Below are 11,998 nucleotides of genomic sequence, written 5' to 3' on the forward strand. Positions count from 1 at the left end.
ACCCCCCCACCCCCCTCACTCCCTGCCAGCCATCACACCACAATCTTCCCCACCCCCCCACCCACCCCCGCCATCATGCCACCTCCTCACCTGGCCCTTCCCTGCCACACTATGCACATACTAAGACTGTTCTCTTGCACCTCAAGGAACTCGGGCCCGCCCTCTGTTGTGCCCATGCCCGTCATGTTCGAGTTGGCCATGACCAGGTCTCGCGAGTCGGGTGGCTCCGGTCGGGACCGGGTCACAATCGCCTTGGCCCACCACCAGCACCAAACCTTTAGCGGTACGGTCGTTCGGACGCGTTGTCGCGCGTCTCAACGTGAGCAACCCGATGATGCTTGACTTCCAGGTCACCGGCCGACGCTGCGCGACGCTTGCTTGGCCTGCGGCTTGACGTGGGAGGCGCGCCCGCACGTGATGGCCGACACGTAGACGCCCGCCTGAAGGATGCCCGAGTTGCCGTCGCGGTGACGGACGCCTGGGAGCATGGGCGAGGCGCGCGAGGTGCCGTACGGCGCCGCTCCTCCGGATCGGCGGGCGCGGACGGTGCGGAGCTTGTTGTTGACGACCCCGACAACCGGGAAGGAGAGCATCACAGGGTTGACCACAGCGGCCGGACGGGAGAGCGCGAGGATGTCTTGCGATGGACGAGCTTGCCGGTCAAGTCCGCGCCGTCGCGCAAGCGGAAGCGACCCTCTGCAGCGGTTGCTCGTCAACACCACTTTCCCAACAAGCCGCCGTGCGACGCGACTGCCTCGCCTGCCGGAAGCTTCATGGCAAGCGATCACGGCTGCGGACCTTTTGCACCGCGTGCAGCGTCCATCTCTGCATCGCCGACTGTGTTCTGTTGTGGCAGCCAATAACACACTTGTTTCAGGAGCTACTCTTTTACAACAATCCATGGACGTTGCGACGTCTCTGGAGCGTCGCGGAGCGCGGCTTGCGCGATGCCCATATTTGTCCAAGGGCCAAGAGTCATCAGTCAACGACCCCCCCCCCCCACACCACACACACAAATACACTCGCGCTAGCTCATCGTGCTACGTAGCGACCGTGCGCGCAATGCTTCATCATTCTGAGCTCAAATCCGAGCTGCAGCCGCTGGTTCCAAGCTCGACGAGCCGATACGCCGCCGGCCGGACCACAAACCGCTGCGCTGTCAACCGACCGACGATGACAGCCGTTGCCGAGACCATCACCACCACCATGCACACCATGACCACGACTACAAATACCCAGCCCTCACCATCGGCTCTCGCGCTTCCTGCTCCGGTCTCCGACCCGAAAGCGATGCGGATCCCAACCCGCTCGTCAGCGCCCAGGACCTCAGCCACGCCGATCTCCACTGTCTCCCAGCTTGCCCAGCCTCCAGCCGGTGGCGCGACGACAAACGCCACCGAGCTCACCAGGCTGCTCGCTCGCTTTGGAGAGAGTGTCTTTCGGGTGTTCGGTTCGTCGTCACGCACAGCCTGCACCGCGGGCTTTGCCGTTGTCGGATCTAGCGAGATCCAGAGCTCGGCCATGTCCGCCACAGAGCCGAGCTTCACCCGGACCGCGCTTCGTCCGCCACCGGTCCACGTGTCCAGGACCCCATCGACAGGCACTGGCACTGGTTCCAGCTCGCATACGCTGCCACAGCAGGCTCCTGCATCATCGCCACACGAGCACGGCAGCGCATTCTCCGTCGCGACGCACATCCCAGCCGCGTCGCACAAGCCGTCTATGCACGTCGAGTTGCTTTGGCGAGCGCATGCGGCGCCGGCATCGGCCACGCACCCGCCGAGCGTCTCGGAGCAGCGCCAGGGGCAGTTTGTGCCGGGCGGTGCCGGACATGTGACCGCAGCACCGAGGTTGGTGCAAACTCCGGCCAAGCACGCCTCCGGCCCGTTGCACACCAGGCCATCGTCGCACGCCTCGCCGTCGGCCAGGACCACCGTCTCACACTTGTGGCTCACTGAGCACTGTTGCACTCGACATGTGAGCGCATCTAGCACCCCGCATGGCGCTTCGGCTTCCAGCCAGCGGCATTGTGATGAACAGCATGGCTGTGAGTCGCACTCCTCGCCGCTGCTGACGTCAACAACGCCATCGCCACAGCCTTGTCCCCTGGTTTGCCTCAGCGAAGCAATCAGCGGCGCCCCACAGTTGAGTGTGTACACGTTGTTGGCCGTCTCTGATCCGGTCGCTACCGCATCGGCGTACAGCACGTCCGGCGACGAAAAGTAGGCCACTCGCCGACCAGGCTTGTACGCCATCACCGTCCGCAGCTGCTCACCGCCATACACAAAGCGGTTACCAAGCGAGAACGGAAACAGAGTGTTTGCCGCCACGTTGATGGCGTCATGGTTCGCGCCCATGTTGTGTGCGAGCTCGTGGACAAACGAGAGCCACGTCGTGGTGCACTCTAGCGCTACCACCGAGTACGCCGACTCCGCCTCCTCCACCGAGTATCCTCCTATGGTGAACCCAATCCCGCACTTTGTGCTGGGAACAATCCACAATGACACCATGTCTGCCTGCAGCTCCTCGCGCAGCTTGGGCACATCGTCCATGAACCCATCGTTCCCGTGGTAAACCCGGAGAGCAGTCTCAGTGAACGTCCCCGTGGCACGGTACTCGGTCACGTGAATGCCAACAACCCGGATCACCGCATGCACCTCCGATGTCTTAAACGCGGCGTTGCCCTCGGCTTCCGCCAGCGCTACTTGAGCGTCCAATGCCGCCTCGGACATGCTCTCTGCCACCGTCACTGTCACCGCCACCAGCACGTCGATCAGCGCAGGCTCCTCGGCACTCGCCAGCGGACCGGGACATATTCCATTCGGTAGCGTCCGCGGCGCCAGTCCTTGCTCACGGCCCTGCATCAGCCCGGCCTCGTGCGCTGCGGCGGCCTTGGGATCAATCCAAACCAGCCCGCGCGCAGTCGTCACCTCAGCCACCGCCCCGTCGAGCCAGCTCACCCGCCCGTGTATAGCCTCCGAGTTGACCGCAACCACCGCAACTGGCTCAGGCACCGTGGCCTCGATCGCTGCCGCATGTATGACAAGACTACCTTCGTGCTGCCACACGAGGTCGCCGGCTCCACCCGACCGCGACCATCTTCGTCCGCCGACATCATCGACCCGACTGACTGTGAACACCACAGCCTCCAAGCCGGCCATCTGGAACATCTCGCCCACCTTCAACGCCATCCACCGATCCATCTCATTTGCCTCTAGCAAAGTCACCCCATCGCCCAGCTTGGCCGCCACACACTCGTCCATCCCCACCATCATTGCCATCGCCACCACTATCGCCACCATCCATAGCCGCATCGACCAGTCAATCACCATCCACACAAGAGAAGAGAGCAAAATCAAAGCTTCTTCAACTTCAGCTGAAAGCCAGCCACAGCAGCCAGAGAGCCACGACCACGACCACGACCACGACCACGACCACGACCACGACCACGACCACGACCACGACCACAGCTACGCACCGCAACACCACAGCCAGACGAGCCACACACACCCAGCCCTACACACCCAGCCCAGCCGAGTCCAACCTCTTTTTGTTCCGAGTGCGGTGTCCGTAGCCCCCCCTCCTCCCCCCCCCCCCCCTCCCCCCCTCCTCTGCCACAGTCTCAGCCAGACACACTGTGACCGCACCAGCCCACCACACCACCCCACCCCACCAGCCCAGCCCAGCCCAGCCCAGCCCACCCGTCCCCGGCATGGCGTCTGGCCCACCCAGTTTGCCCTCGCCCTCCACCTCTTCATCATCCACCTCGGCTGGCTGGTTCACTCCCTCGGCCTCGGCCTCGGACACCTGCGACGACCTGTGGTCAGCCGATGCTTCTGCAGCATACGCACCCCCTGTGGCATCGGCTACATCCGGCTCGGCATCTCCCACCTCGGCGTCAATAGATTCGACATCAGACGAGTTCTTCTCTTGTTGCTCTCCGCCGCTCTCGCCTGTTTCGCCCTCGTTCCCACATCATCCGGCCCCGCCTCCGCTCATGGGCGATCTGGCTCCGCTCCCGGCAGAGCTCGTCCTGCACATCCTCCGCTTTCTCCCGCTTCGTCAGCGCGCCGTCATGCGGGAAGTCTCTCGCGGCTGCGCAGAGCTGGCATCTATTCCGCTGCTGTGGCGTACCGTGCGCTTTTCCCGTCATCTCGCTCTCTCGCGCTTTGACGGCGCAGCTGACCTCTGGCTCGCCGCCGTCACCCGCGCCCCGTATCTGACCTCGGCCCTGCGATCGCTCTCGCTCGCGACTTGCAAGGACGTGACCGACACTGGCCTGGCTCTCGCGCTTCCGCAGCTGCCGCGCTTGGAGAGCCTGGATCTCTCACGCTGCTGGGGCGTCACCGATGCTCTGCTGGCCAGCCTAGCCCTCGCCCCAGCCGCCGCTCATCTCCGCTCGCTCAACCTGTACATGGTGTATCAGGTTACCGACGTTGGTATTACCCGCCTCGCCCCAGCCACCCCGCGCCTCGTCCGCCTCAACCTTTACAAGTGCTCGCTCGTCACCGACACCGGCCTCGCCGTCGTCGCCGCCTCCTGCCCCGATCTTGTCGAGCTCACCCTCTACGGCCTTCCGCACATCTCTGACGCTGGCGTCGCTGGGGCCCTCCCACTCCTGCCTGACCTGCGCAAGCTCAATCTCGGCTCGTGCAAGCAACTGACCGATGCGGCTCTGATCAACGCCGCTTCTCTGCCAGCCCTTGCCACCCTCCATCTTCTCCGCTGCTCCGCCATGTCGGACGCCCTGCTCCGCTGTCTTGCCGCCTCGGGCACTGCTGCCTCGCTTGTCTCGCTCAACTGCCACGGCTTGGCCAAGCTCACCGACTCGGGAGTCGTTGTCCTTGCCGCTGTTGCCTCGGATCTCGAGCGACTCAATCTCTCGCGCTGTACTGGCATTTCCGCCGATGGCGCCATCGCCATCGTTGCCAAGTGCCGCACTCTCGCTCGCCTCACCCTCGACGCCCGTGCCATCTCCCCCGAGCTCTCGGTGCTCGCAGCCTCACGCGCTGTCGAGCTTGTCGTCGCCTAGCCCTTGGCCTTTAATCATCCGCAATCTAGAACTGCTCCCGCTGCTGCTCCTCCCACAGCGCGGCGTACGCGCCGTCGTCGCGGGCAACCAGCTCGTCGTGGGTCCCGCGCTCGAGCACACACCCGTCGCCAAGGACGACGATTTGATCGACGTCGACAATCGTTGAGAGCCGGTGCGCAATCGTGATGGTTGTCCGCCCCACCGCCGCCGAAGCCAGCGCGTCCTGAATCTCGCGCTCGGTCCGGGTGTCGAGCGCCGACGTCGCCTCGTCGAAAATCATCACCGGTGGATCCTTGAGCAGCGCCCGCGCAATGGCCACTCGCTGCTTCTCGCCGCCCGACAGTCGGAGGCCGCGCTCGCCCACCTTGGTCTCGTAGCCCTCGGGCAGTGATTCGACAAACTCGTGGATCTGCGCCGCGCGCGCCGCCGCCACCACCTGCTCGTGCGACGCCCGTGGGTTGCCGTACCGGATGTTGTATCCGAGTGTGTCGTTGAACAGGACAGTGTCCTGCGGTACAATACCGATCTGCCGCCGCAGGGCCGCCTGGTCGACCTCGTCGATTCGCACCCCGTCGAGCAGAATAGCCCCACTGTTAACGTCGTAGAACCGGTACAGCAGCCGCGCGATCGTCGACTTGCCGGCGCCCGACGCACCCACAAGCGCGAGCGACCCGCCTGCAGGCACCTCGAACGAGACCCCGTTGAGGACCGCAACATCGTCGCGGTACCGAAAGTACACGTCGTTAAACTCCACCGCACCCGTCAGCGGTGTCGGCAGCGCCTCGGGCACCGGTACGTCCACCACGTCGCGCGGAACGTCCAGGAGCTGCATCATCGAGTCCACGTCGACGAGCCCCTGCTTGATCATCCGGTACGACGAGCCCAGAAAGTTGAGCGGGAGGTAGAGCTGGAGCAGGTACGTGTTGACAAGCACAAAGTCACCCGCCGTCATGTGGCCTGAGACCACCCGTCTTGCCGCGAGAAGCATGACCGATGTGACCCCCACCGCAATGAGCCCGGCTTGCCCCACGTTGAGCACCATCAGGGACGACTGCGACGCAATCGCCGCCTTCATGTACCCGCGCAGCGCAAAGTCGTACCGGTTCTGCTCATGGCCTTCGTTGGAGAAGTACTTGACCGTCTCGTAGTTGAGCAGCGAGTCGACCGCCTTGTCGTTGGCGTCATTGTCCTTGGCGTTCATCTCGCGGCGGAACTTGTTGCGCCACTCGGTGATGACTAGCGTCCACACAATGTACGTCACAATGGTGACAAACGTGATGAGCGCAAACCAGCCCTCGTATTGCACCAGCAGGATGCCGCAGGTAAAGAGCACTTCGAGAATGATCGGCCCGATGTTAAAGAGGAAGAACGAGAGAATCGTCGAGATGCCGCGCGTACCGCGCGAGATGGCGCGCAGCACGCCGCCGGTCTTGCGCTTGAGATGAAAGTCGAGCGAGAGCGAGTGGAGATGGGTGAACGTCCGAAGCGCCACGCTCCGCAGTGCGTTTTGCGTCACCTTGATAAACGTCGCGTCGCGGCCATCCGAGAACGCCTGCGAGCCGAGCCGGACCAGCCCATACCCGATGATGATGCCAGTTGGCATGGTCGGCGGGCTCGTGGTCAGCGCGTCGATCGCTGCCTTGTAGAAGAGCGGCAGCATGACGGTGAGGATCTTGGAGAACGCCATGAAAACCAGTGCGGCCACGACTCGCACCTTTAGCCCCGTCTCGCCCGCAGGCCACAGGTACGGCACCACACGCTTGGTCGTCTGAAAGTCAGCCGCCAGCCGCTGCAGCGTCGTCCGCCGTCCGCCGTTCTCCTGCGCCTCTGGGTCGCCCTCGGCCAGCCGAGCATGTGACGAGCTGCTCTTGCGGAAACACGACATGAGCAGTCTCTCTCCACGCAAATCTGCAAAATGCAAGCAGTTCCAAGACGTGTGTGTGTGGTGGGGGGGGGGGGGGGGGGTGCGGTAGGGAAGCCAAGAGAGACGTGTCCACTACGCCGCCATCCTGCCTGCCCAATGCCGGGAGCCAATGACGACCTGGCGACCTGGCGACCGACACCCACCTTGCCAGCAGCCAGCTTCTTGGACACAAACACACAACACAGACAGAAAGAAAGAATTCATTCAGATCAACATGCGGGCGAGAAACCACAGCGCAGGCACAGGTACTAGGACAACGTCTAGTACTCGGGCTCGTAGTCGCCAAAGTCGTCGTCCTCCCACTCGCCCTCCTCCTCGGCGGTGGCGTCCTGGTACTGCTGGTACTCGGAGACGAGGTCGTTCATGTTCGACTCGGCCTCAGTGAACTCCATCTCGTCCATGCCCTCACCGGTGTACCAGTGGAGGAAAGCCTTACGGCGGAACATGGCCGTGAACTGCTCCGAGACGCGCTTGAAGAGCTCCTGGATGGCAGTCGAGTTACCGATAAAGGTGACCGACATCTTGAGGCCCTTGGGCGGGATGTCGCAAACCGACGACTTGATGTTGTTCGGGATCCACTCGACAAAGTACGACGAGTTCTTGTTCTGGACGTTGAGCATCTGCTCGTCAACCTCCTTGGTCGACATGCGGCCGCGGAACATGGCCGAAGCGGTGAGGTAGCGGCCGTGGCGCGGGTCCGAGGCGGCCATCATGTTCTTGGCATCGAACATCTGCTGGGTGAGCTCCGGAACGGTGAGGGCGCGGTACTGCTGCGAGCCACGCGAGGTGAGCGGCGCAAAGCCAATCATGAAGAAGTGGAGGCGCGGGAACGGCACAAGGTTGACCGCGAGCTTGCGGAGGTCCGAGTTAAGCTGGCCCGGGAAGCGGAGGCAGGTGGTGACACCCGACATGACCGCCGACACGAGGTGGTTGAGGTCACCGTAGGTCGGGGTGGTCAGCTTGAGGGTGCGGAAGCAGATGTCGTACAGGGCCTCGTTGTCAATGCACATGACCTCGTCCGAGTTCTCGACGAGCTGGTGGACAGAGAGCGTGGCGTTGTACGGCTCGACGACCGTGTCCGACACCTTGGGCGACGGCACAACCGAGAAGGTGCACATCATCCGGTCGGGGTACTCCTCACGGATCTTGGAGATCAGGAGGGTGCCCATGCCGGAGCCGGTACCGCCACCGAGCGAGTGGCAGATCTGGAAGCCCTGAAGGCAGTCGCACGACTCGGCCTCCTTGCGGACAACGTCAAGCACAGAGTCGATGAGCTCGGCACCCTCGGTGTAGTGGCCCTTGGCCCAGTTGTTACCGGCGCCAGACTGGCCGAACACAAAGTTGTCCGGGCGGAAGATCTGGCCGTACGGGCCAGCACGGACAGAGTCCATGGTACCGGGCTCGAGATCGACGAGCACAGCGCGCGGGACGTACTTGCCGCCGGTCGCCTCGTTGTAGTACACGTTGATGCGCTCGAGCTGAAGGTCCGAGTCACCGTGGTAGGTGCCGGTCGGGTCGACACCGTGCTCATCGGAGATAACCTCCCAGAACTTGGCGCCGATCTGGTTACCGCACTGGCCGGCCTGGACGTGAACAATCTCGCGCATGTTGATTCTGTAGTGCCCAGTTTTGCGTGAGTGCAGCGTCTAGCAATCCTATTGAAAATGTTGGCCAGTGGCGCGCGTGCCTCCCCCGTTCTGCGCCGCAGGGGAAAAAATCGCCTTGTCGCTTGGCGCCAAAATGCGCGCCAAAAAGCTGACACCACAGCTGCCGCCACCATTGCGGTGGACGGCAGCGCAGACATTGCCAAAGCAACCTGCACGACATACTCGCGCAGCCTGAACTGGCTTTGAGGAGGGTAGCGTTGACTGCGCCTCCCGCAAGGGGAGGTGTGCGCAAGTTGACGCTCGCGCTCTCGAGTGCGCAGGGGAGGTGCGGGGTGGCTGCCGAGCGAGGCTCACGGCTACCATCGCAAAAAAAACGTCGCCCGCGGACGCCACCCGCTGCCCCTACGAGGGGGGGTTACAGAGCGAAATAACATGGCTACAAGCCACCCACAAGGCAAGGGTAGTGTACTGGCTATGGTGCACAGCGTAGGCGTGGTGGACCTTCTGGGGGGAGGGGGATGCGTATACCCGGGGGCAACAGCCACACCGAGCGTTGTCGCCCTGCCCGCCCTCCCCCGAATATATTGAGCTTTCACAAACGTACGAGAGAGAAGGGTTACCAAAGACGATTCGTTTGGAAGCCGCAATTCCAACGGCAGCCGATTTCGGTCACTAGCCGAAACGAGTAGCCGGCAGCCGACCCGCTCTGGCCCAACGTGACAGGCTGCTACGCCACAGACTGTCAAGGGATACGCAGCGTGGGATACATGGGGTTTGTTACGATGTGTGACAATGCTGGAGTACAGCCGGCTAGACGGCTGGGGCCGGACCTAGTTGACAGCGGCAGACTGGCGCGGCTGGGCCGGCGAGGCGCGCCCTGACGACTGGCGCGAGGTGGGAGTGGAGAAGGCGGAGCGCGGTGAGTTCTGCGAGCGCGGCGAAAGGAGGTCGTACATGCGCGATGGGTTGGGAGCGGTGTGGCGGGTGACCTGCTGGGCGGGCGCCTGCACAATCTCGATGCCCGACCGGGCCGTCGCGGAGTCCTTGGACGGTCGCGAGCGGAAGGCATACGTGCCGTTGCGCGACGGCGAGGTCGAGAGCTGCGAGTACGAGTTGTAAAGCTCGCCCATGGACGAGATGGGCTCGCCGCCACGCGCCTCGGGCTCCGGAGCCACAGGCCGGGTGTGACGCATCGGCTCCGCTCGGGCCACACCCGCAGACGTCAGCCGCGCTCGAGCAATCTCCTCCTCGAACCTGTCGAGCTGTTCCTTGAGGAAGCGCGCCGTCGACGCCAAGCCGAGGTTAGACGTCGTCGACGACGACGACGGCCCCTCGTACGAGTCAACCACAGACGCTCGCACGTCCGGCACCGGCGAGACCGGCACCGCAGAAATCGCCACCGGCGACGTCACAAGGACAGGCGAGCCCTCGGTGCCCGACATCCGCTGCGACGCGGTGATCTCGCGCGCAGCCCGGAGCTTGGAAATGATGAGATCAAGCTGCTCCTCGGTGCAGTCTGCCGCAAGCGCCGACGGCGTCGCCGCAAGCAGCGTCTGCATCAGCGCCGTGGGCGCGCCGTCGCTCCGCGCGCTCGAGATAGCGCCTGGGCCCACGGCCGCGGTCACAGTTGTGGGCGTGCTTGGAGCCATCACCGCAGTCGCAGTCGCGCTCGCGCTTGCGCTCGTCGACGTCCGCGGCGAGGCCATGGCCATCGATGCCGGAAGCGGCGAGCGCGGCGAGCGCATGTCGCCGTACGGCGAGTTGGACCCGCCGGCAGCCGCAGACTGCCGCGAGACAGACTCGGCCACGAGCGAGCCGCCCGCTGACGACGACGGGTACGTCGCCCGCGACGACGTCCGCCCGGCGGCGCCCGGGCTCGTCGCCGCCGTCCGCGAGAGCAGCGTCGGCCGCATCCGCGCCGCGCTTGGCGGGTCCAGCCCGAGCGCCACAGGCTCGGGCGCGGAAAAGGCCGAGCCAACGTCGTCGTCCGGCGACGTCGCCGACGGGTTTGGCGTGCCGGTGGACGACGAGACCACCGAAGACGCCCCCGACGACTCGCGCCGCTTGTGCCCCCGCGAACCTTGACCCCGGTCGCCAGCGCACCGACTCCCTTGGTCTTGGCCGAAGAGTGCCTCGGGTACGGCGCCGTCCCGGGCCGCGGCTTTTGGTGCGCCGCAGACGAGTGCGGCAGCGACGAGTACAGGTCCGAGTGATACGCAGACGACGTGAACGAGCCAACTTCGCGCGGCGATGGCCGCCGTCCGATCCGCGCCGTCCCGCCCGACGTCCGCGCCACGCCGAGGATGGTCGACAGCTCGTTCATCGACGGCGACACACGCTGCCGCGCAGGAGACATCGACCGCGTTGGAGTCGTCCGACGGTCAAGCTCGGGCGACTGCCTCGCCACAGACACCGACGCTCCAGACCCACGCCTGTGTCATTCCCCCCCAATACACAACAGCATCGCCGTTGAAATCAATCGAGTGAGTGACGGCCGTGCAAAAGTGGTCAAACGGACGCCTGCGAAGCCACCACCGTCCGCCAGGTCTTCACAAACCACCCGCAAAGGACGTAGACCTCCATAACACCCCATACCGCCACACCTTTGGCATGGCCTGCCTACCCTCCACCTCTCCAGTCCATGCTGTCTCGTTTTTCGGCCTTCACCCCGCTCATGCCGGCCCGGAAAGCCCTCGCCACCACACATCAATACCAGGAGTGTGGAAAAACGCTCGCTCGCCCCGAGGGACCGAAAAACAGGGGCCGAGAGGCCCAGCCACCAACGAGGACGGCGTGCGGGATTGTGGGAGTGCTTCCCAGCGTATAAAGCTCGCAGCAGATGCTCTGGATAGCCAAGAGCATGGGCTACCTTGGCATGTGGTTGTGGTTTGAGGGGAAACGGTGGTGCGTACCTGGCGTCCGTGGAACCGGGGACAGAGATCGCATGGTTGGCCTTGATGGGCGGCCGCTTGTAGCCGGACGTGTCGTCCATGGGGGTGCGGATTGACGTCAGAAATCAAGACACACAGCAAGACTCGGGGCGAGGTGCGGTGTCAGGTGCGCGAGGTTGTCCGGCCTCGATGCACTGACGCGCGAGGAGTGTCGATCCAACTCGATCGTCTTCTCCCCTTCAACCTGCAAAACAAGCGAATCACCTCCCAGCCGACTCTCGCCTCGCTCCAAGCCACCGCCACCCGAGCCACCGCCCCACCCGAGCCACCGCCCCACCCGAGCCACCGCCCCACCCGAGCCACCGCCCGAGCCATCGCCCACCGCCATCTCCAGTGAAGCAATCAATAATCGGCAGTCCTCGAACAACCGACAGCTCGCAGTAAGCAGCAAGCAGTAAGCGACAACAAGCAACAGACGCAACAGTATCCCCTTGCCCATCCCATCTCATCACCGCCCCCCCCCCCCCCACGCCACCTCCACCCC

The 11,998-nt window shown here is 64.2% G+C and overlaps 6 protein-coding genes across 6 annotated transcripts in view; 1 reads left to right on the plus strand and 5 right to left on the minus strand.

The window, feature by feature from the left end:
* AMSG_07950 (uncharacterized protein) overlaps positions 1-226 on the minus strand; it is a 991-nt gene extending 765 nt beyond the window's left edge. Inside the window, exon 1 of the mRNA XM_013900265.1 lies at positions 122-226. Coding sequence (XP_013755719.1) covers positions 122-200 — 79 coding nt within the window. The 5' untranslated portion in view covers positions 201-226. The remainder of the gene's footprint in view (positions 1-121) is intronic.
* An 823-nt stretch (positions 227-1,049) lies between these two features.
* On the minus strand, positions 1,050-3,170 carry AMSG_07952 (peptidyl-Asp metalloendopeptidase; the record flags this gene model as incomplete). Its single annotated transcript, XM_013900266.1, has 2 exons — positions 1,050-1,961; positions 2,160-3,170. 2 exons carry the CDS (start codon positions 3,168-3,170, stop codon positions 1,071-1,073), a joined length of 1,902 nt encoding a protein of 633 aa, XP_013755720.1. The 3' UTR covers positions 1,050-1,070.
* A 542-nt stretch (positions 3,171-3,712) lies between these two features.
* Positions 3,713-5,032, plus strand: AMSG_07953 (uncharacterized protein; the record flags this gene model as incomplete). Its single annotated transcript, XM_013900267.1, has 1 exon — positions 3,713-5,032. The coding sequence occupies one exon, from the start codon at positions 3,713-3,715 to the stop codon at positions 5,030-5,032; it is 1,320 nt and encodes a 439-aa protein (XP_013755721.1).
* A 25-nt stretch (positions 5,033-5,057) lies between these two features.
* Positions 5,058-6,917, minus strand: AMSG_07954 (ABC transporter; the record flags this gene model as incomplete). Its single annotated transcript, XM_013900268.1, has 1 exon — positions 5,058-6,917. One exon carries the CDS (start codon positions 6,915-6,917, stop codon positions 5,058-5,060), a length of 1,860 nt encoding a protein of 619 aa, XP_013755722.1.
* Positions 6,918-7,210: 293 nt separating this feature from the next.
* Positions 7,211-8,563, minus strand: AMSG_07955 (tubulin beta chain; the record flags this gene model as incomplete). Its single annotated transcript, XM_013900269.1, has 1 exon — positions 7,211-8,563. One exon carries the CDS (start codon positions 8,561-8,563, stop codon positions 7,217-7,219), a length of 1,347 nt encoding a protein of 448 aa, XP_013755723.1. The 3' UTR covers positions 7,211-7,216.
* Positions 8,564-9,393: 830 nt separating this feature from the next.
* AMSG_07956 (uncharacterized protein) lies at positions 9,394-11,555 on the minus strand (the record flags this gene model as incomplete). The annotated part of the gene is made up of 3 exons (XM_013900270.1): positions 9,394-10,617; positions 10,644-10,995; positions 11,476-11,555. 3 exons carry the CDS (start codon positions 11,553-11,555, stop codon positions 9,394-9,396), a joined length of 1,656 nt encoding a protein of 551 aa, XP_013755724.1.
* Between the last annotated feature and the right edge of the window lie 443 nt (positions 11,556-11,998).

The sequence above is a fragment of the Thecamonas trahens genome (genome assembly GCF_000142905.1).
Source record: "Thecamonas trahens ATCC 50062 unplaced genomic scaffold supercont1.38, whole genome shotgun sequence".
Taxonomy (NCBI): domain Eukaryota; order Apusomonadida; family Apusomonadidae; genus Thecamonas; species Thecamonas trahens.